This window comes from Vicugna pacos, chromosome 4 (genome assembly GCF_048564905.1).
Source record: "Vicugna pacos chromosome 4, VicPac4, whole genome shotgun sequence".
NCBI lineage: Eukaryota > Metazoa > Chordata > Mammalia > Artiodactyla > Camelidae > Vicugna > Vicugna pacos.
In genome coordinates, this window is record NC_132990.1 from 76717210 (window position 1) to 76739731 (window position 22522).

General features: G+C 44.2%; 1 protein-coding gene across 11 annotated transcripts in view; it reads right to left on the reverse strand.

Moving 5' to 3' along the window:
* TSC1 (TSC complex subunit 1) overlaps positions 1-22522 on the reverse strand; it is a 51574-nt gene that overhangs the window by 25078 nt on the left and 3974 nt on the right. For 5 of the 11 annotated variants that reach the window (XM_072960377.1, XM_015249822.3, XM_015249824.3 and 2 more), the window contains exons 2-8: positions 15550-15612; positions 9087-9272; positions 7827-7930; positions 6583-6735; positions 4485-4629; positions 2977-3131; positions 2515-2588 (exon numbers count right to left, since the gene is read on the reverse strand). In XM_072960377.1, coding sequence (XP_072816478.1) covers positions 2515-2588; positions 2977-3131; positions 4485-4629; positions 6583-6735; positions 7827-7930; positions 9087-9192 — 737 coding nt within the window. In that variant the 5' untranslated portion in view covers positions 9193-9272; positions 15550-15612. Of the gene's footprint in view, positions 1-2514; positions 2589-2976; positions 3132-4484; positions 4630-6582; positions 6736-7826; positions 7931-9086; positions 9273-15549; positions 15613-18905; positions 19026-19292; positions 19348-22522 lie in introns of those variants that run through there. The other 6 variants (XM_072960374.1, XM_072960375.1, XM_072960371.1 and 3 more) reach the window with 3 other exon arrangements.

Consider the following 22522-nt stretch of genomic DNA (forward strand, 5'->3'; position numbering starts at 1 on the left):
AAGCAGACAGGCAAGTGCGGACTGACTTAGTGAATCCAAGAAAGCAGAATCCTAAACTGCCAATGTATCAAAGCTAAAAGTCAGCCTGACTCACGCTGTGGAATTCTTAAAAAGCTACAGAATTTTACATCAAGTACTTCTGGAACTGGACATGAGTGACAGGTAGGTGAGGGCAGCTGAAGTCAGGGGGGCAGGGCCAACACTATCTGAGATCCTTCCCTGACTCCACACTCCCCGGCAGCAGCCCTTTCCTCACCAGAAATCTGGACTGTCCTCTGAGGAGGTTGCACAGAGGACAACTGGGCTGAGGCACTCCAGAAACAGCTGAGGGCATGAGTACTGCTCAAAGAAGAGGATTAAATAAGCATGTGCACTCTAAACGCCTAGACCACTAACCTCTCCCTACCAGAAGCCTCTTCTCTCCAGGAGGAGCCAGACCCTTGTCAGACTAGCAATCAGAAGACCCTTTTCTGGAAAAGTCTGACCAGCTCAAAGGAAAACAGTACTGTCATCAGTGTCTCCAACAGATGCTCAGATCAACACACAAGGAAGCTCAAAGGCAACAAGTCCCGTCCCTGTAAGCAGAGCTTCTAAGTCTCCTCACCCAAATACAAGCAGAGTACCAGATCTTTGCAGAAAGCCTCACAATTTTGAAAAGAACAACAAAAGAGCAGTTTAGAGGAAACAGATGATGGAGGGAAAGGTAAAAAAAAAAAAGATCAATATTCTCAAAGACATGAGAGACTGCACCCATGAAACAAAAGCAGGCTACTATAAAAAAGGAGCATTCAGAGAACTAAAACGGGCTCTTAGATGTTGAAAGCATGATGGTAGAAATAAAACTACAGTAGAAGAATTAGAGCTAAAGACAAGGAAGTCTTCAGGAAATAGAAGAAAAGAGCAGAGAGAAAAAAACAGGAGATCAAAGAGAAGCAGAGAACCACTCCAGAAGTCCCAACCAGAATACAAGGAGTTCCAGAAAGAAAAGACAGAGACAGTGAAGGACAACAAATCAAGTACAAAATAACAGAAGAAAGTTTCCTAGAACTTAAAGATAAGCACTTTCAGACTGAACACGGGAAGAGATTCATACCGAGGGACATCAGTAGGCATCAGAACATCGTGAGAACGAAGAGGAGACGGCAAACACAGATGATCAGAAATCAGAATGTCTCTGGATTTCAACAGCAGCCCTGGAAGCAAGGTGGCAATGGAACAAGGCCTCCGAATTCCTAAATGAGAATGACTCCCAACCTGGAAGTCCGTACCCACACAAAAAACTGCATCCTTCCTCTGCACCCAGTACCTGGCCCTCGCGACAGGCCGTGCCAGATGCCCCGACTAGGGCGAGCCTTATGCTTCCAGGACTTGCTCAGGACCCTGCCCACTGACTTCCCCAGAAGGGGCTCCTGTAAGCTCTTGGGGCAGGGGACGCCACACCGAGACCCGACACTCAGTTCTTCCTCTCCTGGGAACCTGCGCCGCATAGTGACGAGATTGCCTGTTCCTTAGCCAGACTTTGTCTCCCAATCAGCTTTTCAAAATGCAACAATACATGTGGTAAAACGGTAAAGAAAAGGAAGAGAATGATTACAGTAAAAGCGGGAATAGCAGTTGTTGCTGCGGGGAGACGGGAAACGGGGAGGAAGATGGCTGCGACTGAGGAGGGCAAGGTTCCAGTTTTTAAGCCAAGTGGTGGCTGCACAGGTGTTCCTGTTACTACTAAACTTCACATACGCATTTTCTACGCATCTCCACCTACATCTCACAGCGCGCTGCTTTAAGCTGAGGTTCTGTGTGGCACGGGGCGGGTTGTGGAGAGGTGGATTTGCTGGAGGGGGTGAGCCACCCTTCCTGGTGGGAGAGCCTCAAATGTCAATATCCACGGGCTGCTCTCCCCCAAAAGGCTTTAATCCCCTGCCCGGGAGCACGAGGCTGGCAGCCAGCCAGAGAGAAGCAGGGCAGGGGGCTGAGCCTCCCCCAGCTCAGTGTGCAGGACTTCATCTCCCCTCCTTTCCAGTCACGACTCGGCTCTACCCTCCGCCATGCTGGGCGTCCTCAAATCAGGAACCTCACAAGTTCTGCTTCTCCAGAGAATGATCGGGGCACTTCCAGGGGGCCCTGTGGAGGACGGCAGTCGCCTGGCCAAGCAGGATGGAGGAAGGGCCCAGGGAGCCAGACCACTGGACACCCAGGCTGTCGGCAGCGCGCCTGTTTCCAACCACACCTGTCACCGCCGCCTCGCATGATGGTCGCACCCCCGAGCTGCGAGCATTTCTGGGGTTCTGCAGGGCTGGCACCTGCACCGCAACTTCCTCCACTCTGCCAAGTTACCAATTCTCTGTCTCTGAGGAGCATGTTTTAGACTCAGGCAGAGTTTTCACCACACAAGTCCTTCAAAATGGAATGATTCCACAAGCAGAAGAACAGCACAAAAGAGGCTTCTCCAAGATCACATTTTCAATCTCTCTACTGATTCTACAAAATTCTGCTTTACTAGCTTAGTTTCCATACCTTCGAGGGTCCAGTTCATGGTCCTTGGATCCAGTCACTAATTCCGGGTGAATTCGCACATGCTCCATCATTGGCTAGAAGAGTTTGAGTTGACCAGTCACAAAAAGCTCAATTTCTGTGATATCGCCACACCATGAAATATTATTTGACAATAAAAAGGAATGAGGTACTGATACATGCCACCACATGGATGAATCCTGAAACATTCCGTTAAGCCAAAGAAGCCATTAACAGAAGACCACACACTGTATGATTCTATTTACATTTATGAAATGTTCAGGACAGGCAAGTCTATGAAGGCAAACAACAGAGCAGCGGTTACCAGGGCCGGGGGCAGCACGCATGACAAGGAGAAGGCTAAACGTCTTTTCAAAACCTCCCTGTCCACCACTCAGCACGGAAGGGACAAATGCAGCCTGTCCATGCAGCGTGCTAGATGTCAAGTAATGAGCTTCGGCCTACCTTGACCACTTCTTCGAAAGTCTCCAGGTTCTCCTTCATGCTGTAGTGCGAACGCAGAAAGGAGACGAAGTTGCACGGGTACATGCCGTACAGGCGGTGAAAGAGCGCGTACACGCTGGCGTGGAGGTGGACCAGATAGATTTCTGTCACGTGGCCTGAAAAGGAAACCATTGCGAGGAGACTCTTCGCGGGACACAAGACTGATGCGCGCCAAAACAGACACGGGCACAGGGCCGCCAGCACGGCTTCTCACCTCGCGCCAAAGACGGTAGGTCAGGGTGGGTTTCCAACACACAAATCGAACATACAGGACACCCCTGTCTGAAATCCATCAATGGCTCCCCACGGCCTCTGGATAAAGTCTCATCTACTTAGACTGACCCATAAGGCTCACACTGATTTAACCTCTGCCCTCCTCTCTAGTCATCCCTTAAAAAGGACTCCAGACGTTCTCATAATGCTGAACTACCTTTACAACGACGCTCCCTCACGTCCGTCACTGTACTCCTCCACTGCCCTGTTCAGTGTGTGCTTCTTGAGAACAGCACTGTCACACTCACCTCTGTATCCTTAGTGCCTCGCCCTGGGCTTCATGCGTAACGGGCATTCATATATTTGTGGAACAAATGTGTGAGAACCTTTTAAAATCAGTATGTAGTCTTAGCTATGCAGATTTGGAACTACAGAGTGGAAAACTATTATCTAGAAATTAGCTTAAAGAGCTAAGAGTGAGAGAAATGGAAAACTTAATTCATGTAGCCTTACCTAGACCCTACAGAAACCCCAAGTCCACAAAGCTCCTCTACTAAAGGACAGGCCGTCCTCTTCTCCCCAGGAAGAGCCTACAGACAGGCCAGCATCACATGGGCCTCATGCCTGCTTTTTAATCCTATACAGGAAGCCACAATATTCTGCTTCCCAGTGCGTACACATTTCATTCCTTCCACACGAGCATCTCATGCGGGATTACCCAAAGATCCTGAGTTTTACATGTTTACAGCCTGTGAATGACTGGGACAGAGCTGAGCCACCTGCGGGTGCGGGAACAAGCCCCCTGCGCTGGGAAGTGGAGCACTACTTAGGACCCGCTGCGCTCCCCTCGCCCCTCCCCACGTACAGCGGACAAGGTCTCCGCTGAGCCAGAAGCCTGTGTTCTGCCACGACAGACCAGCAGCATAAGACAAAAATGTTCCACAAGCTTGTCCTACAGTGTACGACACAGACTGAAGCTGGTTTTCAGTGTGCCAAAAATAAGGAAGTTCTACCTACCACTCAGTATCTCTGATGACTGACGCTCTCAAGCCAACAAAACAAAGGAAGGTGTCTCAACAGTCACACTTCTTATTTGTGCCCCTGGTGGACGTACCCAAGGAACGTCCTCATCCGGCTGGTGACAGGCACCCACTTCAGCTACAGGATTCTACAAGCCCCACTAACGGCGCACGAGCTGCTGATCAGCAAGGAAAGCACGCACCCCGCACGCGACGGGCACACAAGGACAGCCTTACCTGGTTTCTTCAGGCACCACGACGAAAGACGGCCGAAAATATCAAAGAAATCGTGGAGGTGCTGTTTCCCCGACTGTGGAATCATTGGTAGCATGGTTATCAACACTAAGACGCCGGTCGTGAGGACGACGACATCGGTGTCCACCTGCAGGAGGCAAGGTCAAACGGGAAGGAACACCTGTCAGGCACAGCATTAGGATTAGCGCACGAAGAGGTCCTAATGCCAAGGGGCCACAAGTCAGAGGCCCACCCACAGACTCATTCCCCTACCCCTAAGGGTTCTGGGGGCACAACATTGAAATAGGCTCAACCAAACACCACCGAGGACCGGCCCAACTGTGCCGAGTCTGCGGGGACCACTGCCGACACACCAAACTCATGTGGGGCAGGGGCTCAACGTGGCCCAGGGACTCCCAAGTCCCAGAGACGGAGGATGTCCTCGTGTTAGCACTCGGAGGGAAGCACAAGAAGCTGCTTTTCAACAGAACAAAGGAACGCTGCCGCTTTTGCTCATTCAATCAAGTCCTAAAATACTTGATTTTTAAGTCAATTAAAAAACCTTATACATTGACACATAATTGACTATTTTTTAAAGAATCACAACAGAGTTGTAACTGAAGAAGAAATCAGTATAGCACTAACCAGTATACTTAATGGCTCACCTTCACAACAATATTTAGAGACCAGCAAATAAAAGAAGATACAGTGATCTCTTTATATTAAGTCATACAAATTAAGATTAATTCAAGGCACTTAATAACCAATGGATAATGAATCAACTCAGGCTGGCTACAGTGGCTCACCTGACCCATAATTAAATCATGAATGTTTGCCAAGTGACTGGAATTCAAATCTAAGACACAAGGCATTAATCAAAAGACTACCATGCAGGCTAAGACATTATTATTTCTACTGATAAAGGAGACAATGAGTCCAGAAATAAAGTTTTAAATATACATAGTTTTTACATCAGGCACCAGGCCATTTGTTACAGCAGGTACCTAGTAGGAAGGATATAAAATATTGGTTGGAGAATCTAGAATATATAATGAGTTCCAGTAAAAAGGACTAACTCTAATTTTGGTTATGGTAACATTCAAACTGAAAGCTTGGGTAACCAGCCCATGAGTAATTTTCAAGGCTTGTCCTTTTGGGAAAGATAAGTATTCTGCAATCTGAACTAAACAGAGTGCCTCAAAATTGGATTATATTACCAACCCATTTGCTTAAAAAAATTCAGTTGTTAAAACCGTTCCTGTTTTAATCTTAACATTAAATGCACATTTTTATGATACTCTACCAATGTGACTCCTTGGGACCCACCTCTAGGGATAACAAAACAGCTACCCTTGTTGGCAGAGACAAAAATCGATTTGCATGTTGCTGTATCAGACGGCTCCAAAGGTCCTGCCACCCTGGAACAAACACTACTGGATATTTTCACGTCTCTGTGAGGTACAGGCAGTTCGTATTAACCACACTGTCTTATTTTATAGATAGGAAACAAGTTCAGGAACTAAAACAGATTAAGCAAATAACCCTGAGGATTTCAGCAAGCCACAGTCAAAACTAAAACCATAAAGTTCTGTTTAGGCTTTAACTCCTTGTGCAGAAAAACACACTAAGGTCAGTGCAAAAAAGTGGAGTGTGACTCACCCAGCAGGGCTTGTATCAATAAAACCTTCGTTACAGCTGCAACCAGAACGTGCTCCCAAAGACTTAAAAGAGCCCTTAGCCATTTTTCTATCAGCCAAAAGAGAATTCAGAAATGGGGGCTGCCCAAAGATAAACCAGCATGTTTTCCACTGAGGAAAGGCTAGACGATGATGAAATCAAAGAGGACTGGAACAGCGCCGTGTTGAACCAATGTGACTGAAACTGTTACCATGTCTGCTTGGACCGAAGACATTAAACAGTCACAGCGATGCACTGGCAACTTACCAGGCATCAACTCTGGACTACATTACATTCGGGAAAAACCAAACACCTAGAAATTTTTAAACTCTCAAAGTTAAAATCTAGCTTGCTTTATAGTTACTCAAAATTTCAGAAATTATACTCAAAAGCCAATTCATTCAAACCCATACAATCATCGTACCTTGAGACATTTTAGTAAAGAAGGCAAAAGAGGTGCTTGAGAGAGCTTATGCTTCCAAGACGGCTGCAGTCTCACGACGTGCCCAAGCAATGAGAGGGTGGATAACCGAGAGGCGGCTTTGCCCATGTATTCATTCATTTTGTCCAAGAGGTGCTGAAAATGTACAAGAACAAGAGAAATATATCTCAGTAAAGCTGGGGGGGAACCAAGGGAACCAAGCGAAACACTCATCTGCGTGTACAAAGCTAACACAAGTGAGGGCAGCAGTGACAGGCTCCAGTCTCTCAAGTCTTCCCTTTGATGTAAAGCAAGGGTCGTGCAGGTAAAGAGATCAAACACGAGATTTCAGGATCTTCTAAAACCATGCCAGCAAACAAAACACTGCTGCATTTGGCCTAAGAGAGGGCAACCAGCTTGCAACTCCTGAAAAAGGATGCCCACAATTCAGGTCTGTAAGTAAGGAGGAGCCCCCTTCATAGGCCCTCTTTGTGAAACACAAATAAGCCACTGCCTAGAATAGCCACCGCTCCCGGGAGCCCGTGGCGGGCTGCTGGAGCTGGAGGGGGCCCTGCTGGAGCGGGCACTTAACGCTACAGCAGCCCAGCCTGCGTGGCTTGGCCCCTGGTATAAATTAGGTAGGTGCAGAAGTTAAAATTCAGCCCAGAGTGGAAAAACTAAGATGTACTGTAAAAGGCAGACAATGGCAAAGCCTTTACAGCCCAGTAAAGTAAGCGCATACAAACCCAAGACTTACCAAAATCTGCAACTACAACGCTTTGTTAGCTATTTACCACCAACAAGTATCAAAGCAAAAATAAAACATAAAGGAACCTTCCAAGTGCCTGGTGCTGGCGAGCAGCACCAGTCAGTCAGCGCCATCGTTATCCACACTGACAGGTTCTGCCATATTGATTAAAAACCCAAAAAGCCTATTCAGAGCATGGGTTTAAAGAGGGGTACCTTACAAATCACACTGTCACCACACAATTATAGTTTGAGATTACAGGATTTCTTTAAACAGCAAGATCTGTAAAAGCCTCTGAAATATGTTTTACTTTGAAAATTCTACAGGAAACAATGGTCCTGACGATTATATGCAGTTATAATCCGGGAGCAAAACCATCTAAGGCACCCAGAAGTCGAACGAGTAAGCTCTGGACAAACCACGTAGTGGGTCTGCACAGACGCCGCCACACGACTTGAAGAAATGTATTGACTCTCTCCCGTTACACTCCAGCACTCACCTTGTCATGTGGCTCTTGCAAGGTAGTCAGGATGTGCAACACGGGCTGAGAGCTGGTTTCCAGGTAATAATCCACCAAGGTGTTCACAAGCATCGGACCACGGTCTAAGTAAAGAAAGGGCAGTTTATGATGGTTACTTCCTTTAACATCCTAAACTTACCTTAAACAGCTGCCTGTCACAAAATCCAGGACATGCTTCTTTATATGCTAGCCAAAGTTACATGAAACATTGTATTTATGCCCCCTTAAATTAACTTAGGTTTAACAATTAATAGCTATGTGCCTAAACAGCCACAAAAGCACATGAAGTACCATCTTCTTTTTTCATTCACTGCAAAAATAATTCATGTTATTGTTAACAACTCAGATTATACGGAAGTATACAAAATAAAAGTAGAAGTCTTCCTCACCACCTGCCTCCCAACCCGCTCTTCAGAGACAAACACCCCTGGCTTGCGACAGGTCCTTTCAAAGCTTTTCACACCTGTATCATCACACACACACAGCCTCCACGTCCACACACCACAGGCTGGGTATGCGTGTGCTTTTCCCACTTAACAAGGCATTTTAGACCCCTTTCCGAGACAGTGACCTCCTTCGTTCTCTACTGAGCTCCCAGCTCACTGCATGGCTCCACATAACTTAGCCATTCACCTGCTAAAGGGTACTTGGGACTTCCCAATTTTTTGCTGTATTTCATTCAAGGCTATAATGAAATACAGATTCTTTTAAGTGGGCCAAATGGTATCTGTTTTTAAGTTGATGACAGATACTCCAAAAGCGCTGAACGCCAGAGCATTCTCTGCTGACAGTGCCCATTTCTGTGACCAATATTTGATTTCTGCCAACCTGTTAAGCAGAAAAAAAGGGTCCTGTTTATACTTCTGATTAAAAAGAGGTTATGTATTTTTCATATTAAAAATCATGTATATGATTTACAGTTGAAATGATATATCTGGAATTTGCTTTAAAATACTTGGGTGGGGGAAGTCAGGGAGGTAAGATGGAACAGGGACGGCAGAAGCTTTGAAGCTGGCACACAGGGTTCGTTTCTCTGATTCTTACTTCTATGATTGTGTGTATATTTGAATATTTCCATAATTAAAAGCTTAAAACACACATAGAGTGAATCGTTCAATTTATGTTTTTCCTTGGTGGTTTTAAAGACTCTTTTTAGAAGATGAAAACCAAATTCAAGTCACCTCTCGGTCAATCCTGTCTGATCAGCAGATAAGCTAACCGGGATATGACTTTGCTCACCAGAGCTGAGGTTCTCTTTAAAGACAGCTGTTACGTCATCACGCACACTCAGCATGGGGGAATCCAGCATGGAGAGGAGCTCCCCTATATTTGCTTGCTGGGCCATTATCTTACACGAATGTGCTATGCCGGGTCCAGGACGTGCATTACAGACTCTGAAGGCTCTTCATTGGTGCCACTACCAGACTGAAAAAAAGGAAGAGGAATGGTGTTAGGAAATGGCCCCATTTACCCCCAAAAAAGCTACCTGCCAGACAAACCAAGCATGTATTCAAAGCCGTGAAAAGTCTGTCCAGAGCCCTGCTGATAAAAGCAGCTGAGGTGTGTAAATAGTTCTATCCTTGACAAATTTATGAAGAGGGGTTCCAGGGAATGCAACAGAAAACCTAAAAAACGTGATGCCCATCAGAATCAGCACAGCAACTCAGCAACAGCGTTAAATCGAAGCTTTATTCCTCCTTCTGATTCTACCTTGGGTTTTTGCCGAGACGATGCTTGCGTCTCAAATCACTGCTCAAAAGAGTCGATGAGCTACCTGCAGGAAAAGAACACGCGCTGTTCTCCTCCTGACAGCCCCCCAGCGGCAGTACAGCTGGCTAGGTCACAGGCACACGCGTTCAAAGCCTCCTCTGAGCCAGGGCTTGTTTCTCTATCTTCAGCGCATGCTCCGCACCCCAGACATCAACCACACACTCAAGGGCCGCTGGTCACAGGGAAACAGGCCTGCACGGGGCATCAAGGTAACCCTGCACCCTTCAAAAACTCAGCTCTTTACAGAAGTGGAGCAGCTGCCTTATCTTTATACATGAAAAAAGCAGCTCATTCTCCAAGTGTCACTACACACATTTACAATTATTCACTCCTCCCTACTACAGTCTCTAAAGCTGTATTTTCCAAAACAAGTGAAAACAGTCACCCCTTGTTAGACAGGCACTGCACGGCTCTCACAAACACCATCGAACATACTCCTCATGCTGCCACAGTAGGAGTGGTTCTTTGGTCCTCATTTTACAGGAAGAGAAACAGAGACTAAGCCACTCGCTTAGGGTCACAAAGCTAGCAAGAGGCAAAACCAGGGTTGAGCCCCAACCTGCTGAACTCAAAGCCCAGGTCCTGAAGTGTGACGTCAAACTCACTCGTGGCTTTGGTCCTCACAGCAACTGTGAGGGAAGCAGAGACTATCCTTACTTTACAAATGAGAATACGGAGACTCCAGAGGGACAAACGGCCCTGTCAAGGTCACATGGCAAAGCAAAACTGAGCTGGCTCCACCGCCCCCGGCCAACGACCGGTACATGTCACTGGCAGCCATGGTGAAACACATTCTTATTTCCACCTGGCTTGTTTTTGGGTAAGCTGCAGTAGCAAGGCTCGAGCTGTAATGTGCATCTGGGATGTTCAGTTCCTGGTGCCATTCCAGAACTGAATTTTGGGCTCAGGAATCTGTATTATAATAAGTACCCCAGGTAATTCTTACATAGGTGATTAAAAAGCGCCATTTGAGAAACACTACACTAGGGAAAAATTCCACTAAGAAGTTAAGCTCCTCCTACAGGGATACCAGATTTAAAGTAGCAATAAGCCCAGAAACTGCTGGGTATTAACTTATTATCATCTATGCTCTGTTTGATTACAACCTAATGATATTCACTGATTCTGCTTTCAGTGAATCAGAAATTCATTAGCCAGAAACATCAATTAAAATGTAAAATGCATTTCTGATAGCAAATCATGATGTAAAAAGTATGATGTAAAAATGTAGTACAAATTTATACTTACATAAACACGATCTTACAGGTAAATCACAGAGGAAGTGAAAGGGGTCAGAACTTACCACAACTAGTAAGATTTTATCGCAAGAATTCAAAGCTGAAAACAGAAATAAATGTCACCTTATTGTGAGCTGGATTAAACTAAACTTACGAGTGAAGGTAACACCAGCCCGTCGGGGCTCACGGTCTGCGGAGATTAAGTGAGACACTGCGCGTCCCGGCATGGCACCCGGCACAGCACTCACTCGCTGAGCAGCACGCACATATCATCAGAAAGAAAGCTAGTAAACGTCTCTGGGCCGCCACCTTCAAAATAACTTTCAATAGCACGTTTAGCATCTAGTTAGTCCCCACACTCATTTCTACGTCAGGTAAACCACAAACAACTCTCAGGCTTCAAAGCATTTTGTCCCTAAGTGTGGTTTTGTTCCAATAAAACTACTACTGACCCAGTCTCAGGCTAGCGAGACTCTGAGTTTGTCTTTTGTGTATTCAGAAGACGGTAATGTCAGAGCTCTTCCTCCAAACACAGGCAGCCCAGAGCCCAGAATGACATGAGCTCGATTCTAAACAAAGATGGCGCCCATCCAGTCAACTTGGCGGTAGTCAGGGCTGATCGGCATGGGCCACCTAGCTTGTTTTTCAGATTATAAATGTAATTTAGGTGTAAAAGTCTGTCATCTGGAGCCTACTCTTTCAAACGCGTTATAGAAAGCAAAAATAAGGTTTTATTCTAAAATGCACTAGTACATTTTTGGCAACAAGCTTTTGTTGTTTTTCACTTTAGCCCTAAAATTCTACCTTTCAACCATATTTTTTTTAATACCCAGAAAAAATATACATCATGGGCTTTGTGTGGGATTCTTCATTTAAGTGCCTCAAGTTTAAGGATTTTTGACATTCCTTTTAAAAAGCCCTCAAGAGAGTTAAATCATAAACTTTCGAAATCAGATTGGAAAACCTGTCCTTTTTAAACTTATTCAAATATTTCTTGAGGGGCTAAGTGCAGGCTACTAAGTAAGGAAGCAGACTTAGCAAATGCAATGCAGAACTATGTGTGCATGAGTAGGAAATGGACATGGTTCAGTGAGAACCCAAGGAGGGAAGGGACCAGCTCGACCTGGACAAGGTGGTAGTGGGTGAGCTGCACACATTAAACACACTTTATAGCCGACAGAGACCAGCTGGGAGAAGTCACTTAAAAGTTAGCCCCACAGACACTTGAAGCGTCCGTTTACAGCCATGGAAGTCTCTTCCATTTTGGAAGTACCCAAGTATGGAAAACAGGAGGCAGCAGATGCCAAAAGTCAATATTTGGGTTAGTACATTTCTGTATCTTACACGCCGCTTAGTTTAATAACATCTTTGGTGGCCACATGCCACAATGCAGTGCTACCAATGACACTGTTTATATTAGGGAACCATGACTTTCAACACCCACTCCCCGCCCCAAAACCTGCCACTCTGTCAGTCTTCCGGACCCCACGACTGTCAGTCTGAAGCAAACATCGAGGTGACATCTTCGACCCTCACCTCTAATCCGTCAGAAAGCCCACTCACTGATCCACTCTGTTTCAAGTCCCCATCATCTCCCCTTGGGATACAAGGGAGCAGCAGTCCCCTCACCACCCTCCACTACAAATTATCTGCCACCAAACAACCACAAAAGACTCTGAAATACAGAAACCAGAATCTACTACTCTCGTTTAAAAGCAGCCAATGGCTTCCCATGGAGCTAGTAAGACCCAAACTCCCAAGTAGCCTAAAAGGCTCCACAGATGTGGCCAGCTGTGAACTCCCCACTCCTCAGCCTTCATTTCACACCACTCTGCCCTTTTATTTCTCAGCTCTAGTCCCCACCTCCTAAAACCCAGGGAAGCGGGTTCTTGCTACAGCCTCCGCACTTGCGGCTCCCTCTGTCCTTGGAACGCTCTTCTCCCAGATCCCTGTGGGACTGCTGGCTTCAAGTCTCCGCTCAGAATGTCACCACCTCTGAGAGGCCTCCCCTGACCGCTCGATCTAAAGCAACAGGGAGTTGTCAGTCACAAACTTTGAATAAGCCAAGCTTAAACTCTGCACTTTAACCAGACTTTTCTCAAACACAACAGTTAGTACCATCTCAACAAGCATGGAAAATAGAGATTTAGCAAAGTTCGATTTTAGTCTCCATACTTGGCCAAAATCTGGTCTTCAGAAGGACAGAAAGTTGAACCATCAATGGCCCACTTCAGTAGCATTTCTGGCATCCCTGACAGTGTGTGTGTGACCAACAACTATATGTTGACAACTGTATGTTAATGTTGTTATCATCATACCCAATCCAGATGATGTCACTAATGTGCACAAGGCATGCATTTGCAACTACTGCCAATATCTGAATATTCACTTTCAAATAAAGGTAAAACATTCTAGATGTAACAGCCAAGTTTTGTTTTGTAAGCTGAAATTCTGTCACTGTAGTACTTATTATTATATAATTATTATAAAAATAAAAGCTTCATTAATGATGTAATTTTTATGTTCAAAAACAATTAACAACACCAAATAGTTAAATATATTAACTAATAATATAAATAGTAAGAAGGTAGACTCACTGAATAGTTTTACAAATAACAGTGTTCTTTAAGCCAAATATTTATAAAAAATTTAATAACACATGGCTAAATAATAGAAATTAAATTATATTTTAATTCTTTTATATAATTGTTTTGTAGCATTTATTCAAAACAAAATAATCTTTAAGAGCTGCATTTAATTTGTAGTCCTGTTTGTAGTCTTTATTTCAGAACACTTCACATCTTGTGAGGGTGAATTAAAAATAAAATGTCAACCTGTTACCTCAATTTTATGACATGAAAAAAATCCAAAATCAGTCACCGATATCCATGATAAATCATCTTCAAGCCAAACATAAAAAATACAAAGAGTATGAAGAAAACAATATTAAGAAAAAAAATTAAATAAACACATTTTATACTTACTAATCAGATTTCAAAACAGATCTACAAAAATATCTTAGGAGGACAATTCCTCGTAGTTTTGTGTCTATGGAGGCTAAAAATTAAAACAAAAAGCTTGTCAAAATGATTGCTGCAGGCTGCCAGTAATTTTTAGTGGCTGAAGATGAAGGATCCCTGAGGCTTGCCCGAGCTATGAATCCCGGGTACAGGTTCCCTCTAGAAAACAATGAACAAGAAACTCCCCTGAATTACATTCTGCTTTGTCCAAAATGGTCAGTTCTGGGACTAAACGTGGCGGCTGAAGGTGAATGTCTATTTGGTGTCACACACACATAAACGCAGCAGCAATCTAGCAGCTGACAGAGCTGACAACGTATTTTTCCTACATTAAAATTTCACACTTTAACAATCTGGCAACTGAAACGTAATACAATGCCAATACTGAAAAATGCTGAATAAAACCTGAGATTTATGATGTGTGATGCTCAGCTTGGGCCTCAATGACGTGAACATGACCCTCTGACCCTGGGTTCAAATTCATGTTCAGTGGACATCTGACAACAGACAGGGTGAGGTACACATCAAACATTTGAAAATGAAAAGCCAAACTTAGCAAGCTTTTCCCTACTCGTGCGAGAACGGTACTTTCACCTTCCTGCTAGACGGTGTATGATCTGCATTAAGTCCCAGTCTGTGAACAGACACCAATCTTTAAGGCAGAACCCCCACCTTACTTCACAATTCCTGTGAGGTGAGGCTGATGGAATACGGCAAACGGCAGCCAGCGAGGTGGTAAATGAATCCCATCAGCCATCCGTGTCTAAACTCAGCAGACCAAGCGCCTTCCCTGCCTTCCCTGCACCCTTCCTTCCTCCAGACACAGAACACGGCTGCACTGCACACTCCTGCCAGTAAACTCAAAAGCAGAGCTCAGTGATCAGCAGGCCACTGAGACCACATTCATGTGCACAGGAATGCCAGAGCCTCAACATTTAGGAAGGATATATTCTAGGACTTTGAGAATCCCCAGTTCCTGGAAACCACACATACAACTCATCACCCCCCAAATTAAGACAATTAATAAATAAAGCCATGTTAAGATGCAATGCTAACTCATTAGCTCAGGGGTTCTCAGCCCACGAATGTACGCTGGAAACACCTGGAGAGTCTACAAAATCCTGCAGCCCAAGCCTCACTCCAGAGCAGGTTAAGGGGTGGGGTCCAGACAGTATATTTGATTTGTTCTTACAGACCATGTGGATTTTAAGGCACAGTCAGAGTTGAGAACCTCTGTGTTAGTTAAAAGATTTGCTCAAACACACAGGCTTCGGTTTTACGTAGTGGTTAGAACCAGACTTCGCTGCTAGTCAGAACCGACTTGAGTCACAGGCCCACCAAGTACTAGCTGCACAGCCTCAGGGAAAGGACAAGACACCTCAGAGCCCAATGCCTCATCGTAAAATGGAGAAACACCAGAAGTGTGGACAAGTAGAAAATAAACAACCAAAGAGCGAGCCTGACACAGTGCCTGGCGCTGAACAAGCAGTCTACAGACTCCGGTGACTTAACTCATTACTTCAGGCCACAGAAGGCCCAGCTCCTGGCAAGTGGCTACAACCATACACGTTAAGTCCTAAATGCAAAGAAACGTGTCTACACCAGCACCACCACAGCAAGATAAACAGTTCTCTTCCGCCGCCCCCTAACCATTGGACTGAGTCCATGCCTTACCTGTTCTGGGGACAACTGGTACTTCAGTTTCCAGTGCTGTCAACCTGGTGTCTTTCATGGTCACTGAAGAGGAAAAACACATATATGTAAATAACCACCTTATAATGAAGTGAAATCCCGGAGGCAATCGGAGGGAGTTCAGGGTTCATCTGCTTCAGCCTCCTTCCTGCTCCATCCCTGACAGGTGGCCATCTGGTCTCCACTGGAACGAACACTTGCAATCACTGGGTGCACGTGCCTCTCCCTGTCTACATTTCTGAACAGCTGGTTGCTGGAAATTCTTTACATTGTGCTGAACTTGTAATCTGTGCCTTTTGTTAACTGTCTTTATTAGAGCTATAAATGAACGGGCAGTAACGAATGTGCAGGACAGGCTCTAGAATTAAAGAGTTGCGAGTTGAAGTCCAAGCTCTCCCACCTTTGTCTGTAACTTGATTATTTATCTTAAGTCTCCGACGTCTAACCTTAAGTTACCGCATCTATAAGCTGAGTAGAATCTGGGCATCCACCTCACAAGGCCATGTGAGAACTGCAGGAGACGAGCACCCTCTGGCCCCTGGCACAGAGTCATCACTCAAGGAGCCCCTGCGAGGCAGCCCCCAGCGTAAGAAGGGTGCCAGGTGGAAAGCGCTCAGCGGGCCTGCCTCGCCTCATACCCGCCGGGCGCCCCCCCCTTACAATGCTCCCCCACTAGCCTCTCCATCTCGCAGCCAAGCCACATGCGCCCCCCCACTTCGGGACCATGTACACTGTGTCCCTGTGCCTCAGAGACGTGACCTCTGCCCCCTCCCAAGGTAAGTCTTCACCCTTAAAATCTTGGCTCAAACATTCACTTCATCAGAGAAGCCTTCACTTCCCTCCACTCTGCCCAGGCTGCCTCGTACTCTGAGCAACCTCTATTTCTCTGCATCGCTTACCATGACCCAATTAAGTAAGCGTAATCAGTTACTGAACGTGTCTCCCTCACCAGAATAGAAGTTGGAGCCAGTGAAAGACGGTGGCTTCTGCAGCACCGTATCTCTTGCAGCTGCCACACTGTCTGGTACTTGCTGACTGAATGATTAGGAGTTAAAAAATTTCTTAAATAAATATACAAAGTTGAATTCTGCCTTCAAAACAGATCTTAATCTAATCCTTCTACACGACAAGTATAAAATAACTTGAGAACAGCATCATTTCTCTGTTTTCTTCCCCCTTTTACCCTATAATAATTCTGCCTAAATTATCTCGTATTAAAAATCCATGTTAAACGTGAGTATATATAAATACATTCAAGTTTGCTTTTAAAATGCAGGCCCTTCAGACTACATTTAAATATGGTCTGATCATTAGATTGTAAACTCCATGGAGACAGGGACCACCTGTCTGGTCCACAGTGCACACCCAGGGCCTGTTTCAGCATGGGCACACAAGGGGCAAATACACCCTGTTCAGTTTAACGAAGACTTCATCAGCTTCTTTGCTGGCCATTCCAGGGCTGATACAGAGTATGGAAGCTGACCCTCATCCACTAGATATGCCTAATTACACTGCTCACGGAAGGGCGTGAAAGCAAGCCCTCAACACACAGTCATGGTCAAAGTCAAACTGGAGTATTGAGCAACTCGAACAACTGCCGTCTCCTGCTCCAGATGACAGGGTAATTACATTTCCTTGTGGAACACATTCTAGGCATTAACACCAGGGATCCCCAGTGGCACACTGCAAGTGTGTGTGCGGTGCTGGGAGGCGGGCTGGCCTTTCAGAAGGGCCAGCCGAGCCATCCAGACAGGGAGAGCTTGCCCAGTCACCGCCATTCAACCCAAAGAGCTGGAATTAAAACACTGGAGCCTCCAGTCTTCGGAATCTTAAAATCAGCTGTTAGTCCAGTGAATCACACAGACTTCCTCTTGCAATTAATCTGTTGGATCTTTCAGCTGAAAAGGAGTATCTAAGGCAAGGGTAAGGTTAGGACGCACACAAGAGGAGCGCGTGTAGCCCGTCCGGCCAAGATCACCATCCTGAATAAAGGCACTGGCATGGGAGATTCAAGTGTCTTTTGTCCAACACTCAACATCATGACTTCTTAACTTCTTTATCATTCCACTAAAAATGGTAATGGTAATAAATCGGCATCAGTTCAATGCCGGCAAGTCAAAGGCTGCCTGCCATTATTTATATTTTAAGTGTTTGTTTACTTATTCATTTCTATTTAAATCCTGCCCTATGGAGGTCCTGTTACGTAAAAGCTGTGACCTGTGGACCTCCTGATCAGAAGTGAGGAATGGAGAGGACCCTCCTCAAAAATGTGCACCCCTTACGGGTATGGACGGAAACACCTGTCAGAGCACAACGGGGCCAATCCACGTTCCTGCCTTCAAAAGTCAAACTAAAAGAGAAACATGCCCTCAGATCTAGATTATTCCTCTGGTATCTGACCCAAAGTTGTGTGCTCACCTCAAAGCCAACTGCAACTGCACTTCTACAGTCAGCCTTTTTGAATAAAAATACAGGGTAGGTTTGAGTTAGAAGATGAGAGCTTCTGTGTTTTGAGATTAAACAGAAGGAGTATAGGTCATCGTGTTCTCACAGTTCACCTTCATCTCATTTAGACAGAGAGATGACCTGCACACCCTGGTTACACGCGAACTCCAGCTTAACAGCCAGGCAGAGACGTCATTAGCAGGACCTGTTCCCGTCTGCACACACCTCCGCCCCAGGCAGGATGCACCACGAGCGGTGAGAGAGCTAAGGGCTATGTACACCTTTATGAAATACCAGTGGCAGGTACCTAAAATGCCTTTAAGAAAGTATTTTATCTGAAAATACCAGTTAGGAAAACCAGTGCTGCACGTGACCTTCTCCCTCCTAGGACCCCTCCGAACTACAAACCACATAAAACACGTAGCTGCATATACGTCACAGCTGCATACGTCACCTGACATAATGCTGTACAGTGATGTAAACACACTACAGGTGTAAATGAAGGCAGATGTCTCTTCACTGTAACTTGTTTTCTATACTGAGGTTTTTATCTAAAAAAGTGCAGACAATTCAGATACAGGTTCAGGCATAGACGGACTGTTTCACTATCCAGCACAGCAAAGGGAGAGGAGAAACATTACACTGTTACGTTACTGACACAGATAACAACAATCATGTCTCAGTGATACACCGTTACACAACTATGTTAGGCTCTGGCTCAGCAATGCTCAGGTGATTTCTTAGAGTAACATTCTATGAAGTGAACAAAGTTACTTTCAGCCTAACTGCACCCAAAAAAGGCAAGGCACAAGCTGCAATCCACTCTTTCTGCGGATGCACAGAAGCAGAGAAAGGGGTGAGGAACACTACTTGGTGTGTGAAATAAAACTTGCCAAAACATGTAGTCATCCGTGATTTAAAGGGTCTCAGCAGTCGTGGTCCCTCTCAAGGTCATATAAACAGGGGCAGAAGAGCGGCAGATTCTTCATTCAGAACTTTCGCCATGAGGGACCCTGAAGGACAAAGCACAGACCCTACTCAGAGGTGAGCCCTCTAGTAACTCACCTGCAGGGACAGAGCTTGACTTCGGTAATGTGTTCTCTCTTCTACAGATAATGTTTCTTATGTCTTGACCTTCTATTAGCATGAACAAAATTATTTACCCAGAAAATAAACCAAACATCCTCTATGTTTCAAAAACAGAGCTTCCCTTAGAAGAAATCTGAGCAAACTGTAAGATTTCCTTAGGTTTCAAATTCATAGGACTAAAACAGAAATACCCTAGGAGATAAAGGTGCAGGGTTGGACAGTCTAGACCTGACAAACGTGGTTCTCAGCTCAGCAACATCACCATCACTGGTGGGTTTGTTAGAAATGCAGTTTCCTGGGCCTTGAGCCTTGGTCCAAGACGTCTGAATCAGAACCTTTGGGAGTGGGGTCTCTAGGAGATTCTGATGCCCACTAACGGTTGAGGACCACTGGTCTAGGAAGAAGGATGAAGGCAAGAAACATCAAAAATATATACTTAATATATACTTTATAAATGCTTTGAGGTTCAGAAGAAAAAAACAGATAGTGTATAAATCTTGGGAAAAAAACCTACATGGAATTCTGCCAGGTACTAAAGGTACACACAGACTAAATACCAAACCTGGCTAGCATTTAGCAAGTTACACACCTGAGTTCTCCACTTACAATTTTTTTAATGTGGCACTTAAGGCTGAATTCCCAGTGAGTGTAAAGAGCCTTTCAATGTAAAAGCTTAACAAAATGATCTATAATACGAACAGTACACAGTCCATCCTTAAAAGACGGGGCCCTTTCCTATCTGCTGGTTTTTTTTAAGCCAAGTCCATTTTTTCCCCCTTAATGGAGGCATTGGGGATTGAACCCAGGACCTCATGTATGCCAAACATGTGCTCTACCATTGAGCTATACCCCTCACCCCCCACCCAAGTCCATTTTTAAGACCAATAATCTATCAGAATGATCAGTTGGGCTTCAGGCTGGGTCCATAAAGTTTGTAAAGCCATATCCAAAATTTCACATCTGTATGAATTTTGTTGGTGGTGGTGGGACAGGAAAGGATATTTGGTCCACAGCTTCCCACAGATTCTCAGAGGGGGATGACCCCCCCCAAACTTGAGAATCACTGACCTATGAGTTAGTTTATGAGATCAGCAGTTCAAGCAATTTATCAAAGTTAAAGATGAAATGTTTGGACTCTGGAGTCAACCAACAGGGTTCAAATCCCAGCTCAGCCACTGAATAAGTGATCTGAACTCTCAATTTCCTCATCTCCCTGTCCTGCCCCTTAAGGCTGTTGGAAGAGCTAACAGGATTATGCATGTAAAATATTTAGCACTGTTTGGCACTGTGTCAATAAATGTAAACTTTATTGTAACAATATTACTCTTAAACAAAATGTATTGCTGGGTACCTAAGGCTTAGAAGTCTACATTTAATAACTTACATTTGCAACATTGATAAAGTTACTCTATCACTTTGTAACATTGATAAAGTTACTCTATCACTTAAAATGGATACACTTCATGTTTGTTGCTGTGCTCTTGTGCTCTGTCAACTACTCAAAGCAGCACAGGTCTGAATGATTGCAGGCATTAAGGTCACTACACCTGTTCTTCCTTACCCCCCACCACCACTGTGTCTTCCATCACCGACAGAAGGGTAAAACTGTCCCTTGTTACTCAAATAATTCATGGCCTCTCCTGCCATTATCTTTATTTTAGAAAATGACCTGTGAATCCTAGGCCAGTAACTACTTGTTTTGTATCAAAGCTAGGTTTTTAAGGCACTTGACTCATTAGATGACAATCTGAATTCATTCAACCTTAAAAAGTGTTTTGTTACCTTTTGCTACTTCCCTGTATAGGACAAAAGTTAGTACTGCCCAAGGGAAAGGACGATGAAATTAGCAAAGTCCTGGAGTTATATATGCTTTATACATACATATATATATTTTTAAATTCTCCCCTCTCCCCAAAATAGACACCAAACATTAAGTTACTAATTTCTGGTAACTATAGGCTTAAAAGTAAATCAGAAAAAGAATAATCCAAAATTGCTGACGGTAATTTTAGACCAATTTAAATGGTCTTTCAGACCAAGGGAAAAAATAGCATTTCATGTAAACTAAATTATGTTAAATGCTGAAGGAAAAAAATTAGTGTCTGAGTATGTGCTAATCATAAATATATACGTATTTTTAAAACAGAGCTAGAGCTTTAAATGCTATTGAGTATTACTTTTCTCTCATGCCTGCAGCTACTTAAATGACTAACAAAACTAATACAAATAAAACTAATTTCTCAAAGAGACATTTACAATATAAGGAACTTATAGGGAATACCTTTTTTAAAATGTGATATAAAGGAAAGGATAAAAAAGCATCACTCAACAGGTCAGGCTAAAAGTCACCCACTTGCTTAGTTATCATAAAGCCATCAACACTTTGATTCAACCAACTTGGAATGTTTAACTGAAGTCCCAGGAGGACCTGAAATCACAGAAATGTAGACTGAAACACTCATATACAATCAACTCTCTTATTTCACAAATGAAGAAACAGAAGCTCAGACAACTTAAGTGACTTGTTAGAAGTCAAAAGCTATTTGACTTTTAGAAAACCTTGAAATGGTTGACGTATTGCTGTATTTGGCTCATACGCATCCAAGAATATCCAGTTAATTCCAGGAAAAGTTAATTTTAGTCCACCATGGCCCTAGAACCCAGAAAGAACATATCTACACCCTAACAAACTTTGAAAGAAAACAGATCTATAAGATTAAATCACCTGTAATTCAGAGCTCAAAACTTACCCACCGCTACATACACCAGAGATTAGAAGCTATTTTAAGAAATGCCTCTGTAATAAGCTATAAATTAAAATTAAAATAGCCAGTTTGATACTTTAAGTCACTGGTCCTGAACTACTGCTGCACATCAGCATCACCTATGACTTCTTCCAAAATATATACCCAGGTTGTCCTCTAAGACAGATTATGTTGGTCTACCCACTATGGGGTCAGACATCTGTGTGTGAAGGTTCTAATGAAAGCTATCATTAAAGAGCTCTCATTTTCTGACAATTTCACTATTCTGTAAACATCACGTAGACAGGTAAATATTTGATTTGTCCTAGCAAGACTGTTCAGTTTCACCTCACAAATGAAAACAGGCACCCACAGAAGGCATCGTTTTACACTCCAACGGCAGTAGCATGGGGTATCTTTGCTCTCAACCCAGCAAGGAAGAGTATAACTGAGTCACAGGATTTGAAACACTCCAATTTAAAGAAAACGAGTAAGAATGCTTGTAGCCACCTAGCAATCTGTCTAACTAGGAATTTAGGAACATACCAAAGTCTTTATGACACCAGGAAATGCATGAAGCAAAGAAAGCTTACATCATTCGACCTTCCAGGCACGTGATGTAACAGTGTTTTGGATAAGATATTAACTTTAGTAAGAGGATATTTTCCATTTACATC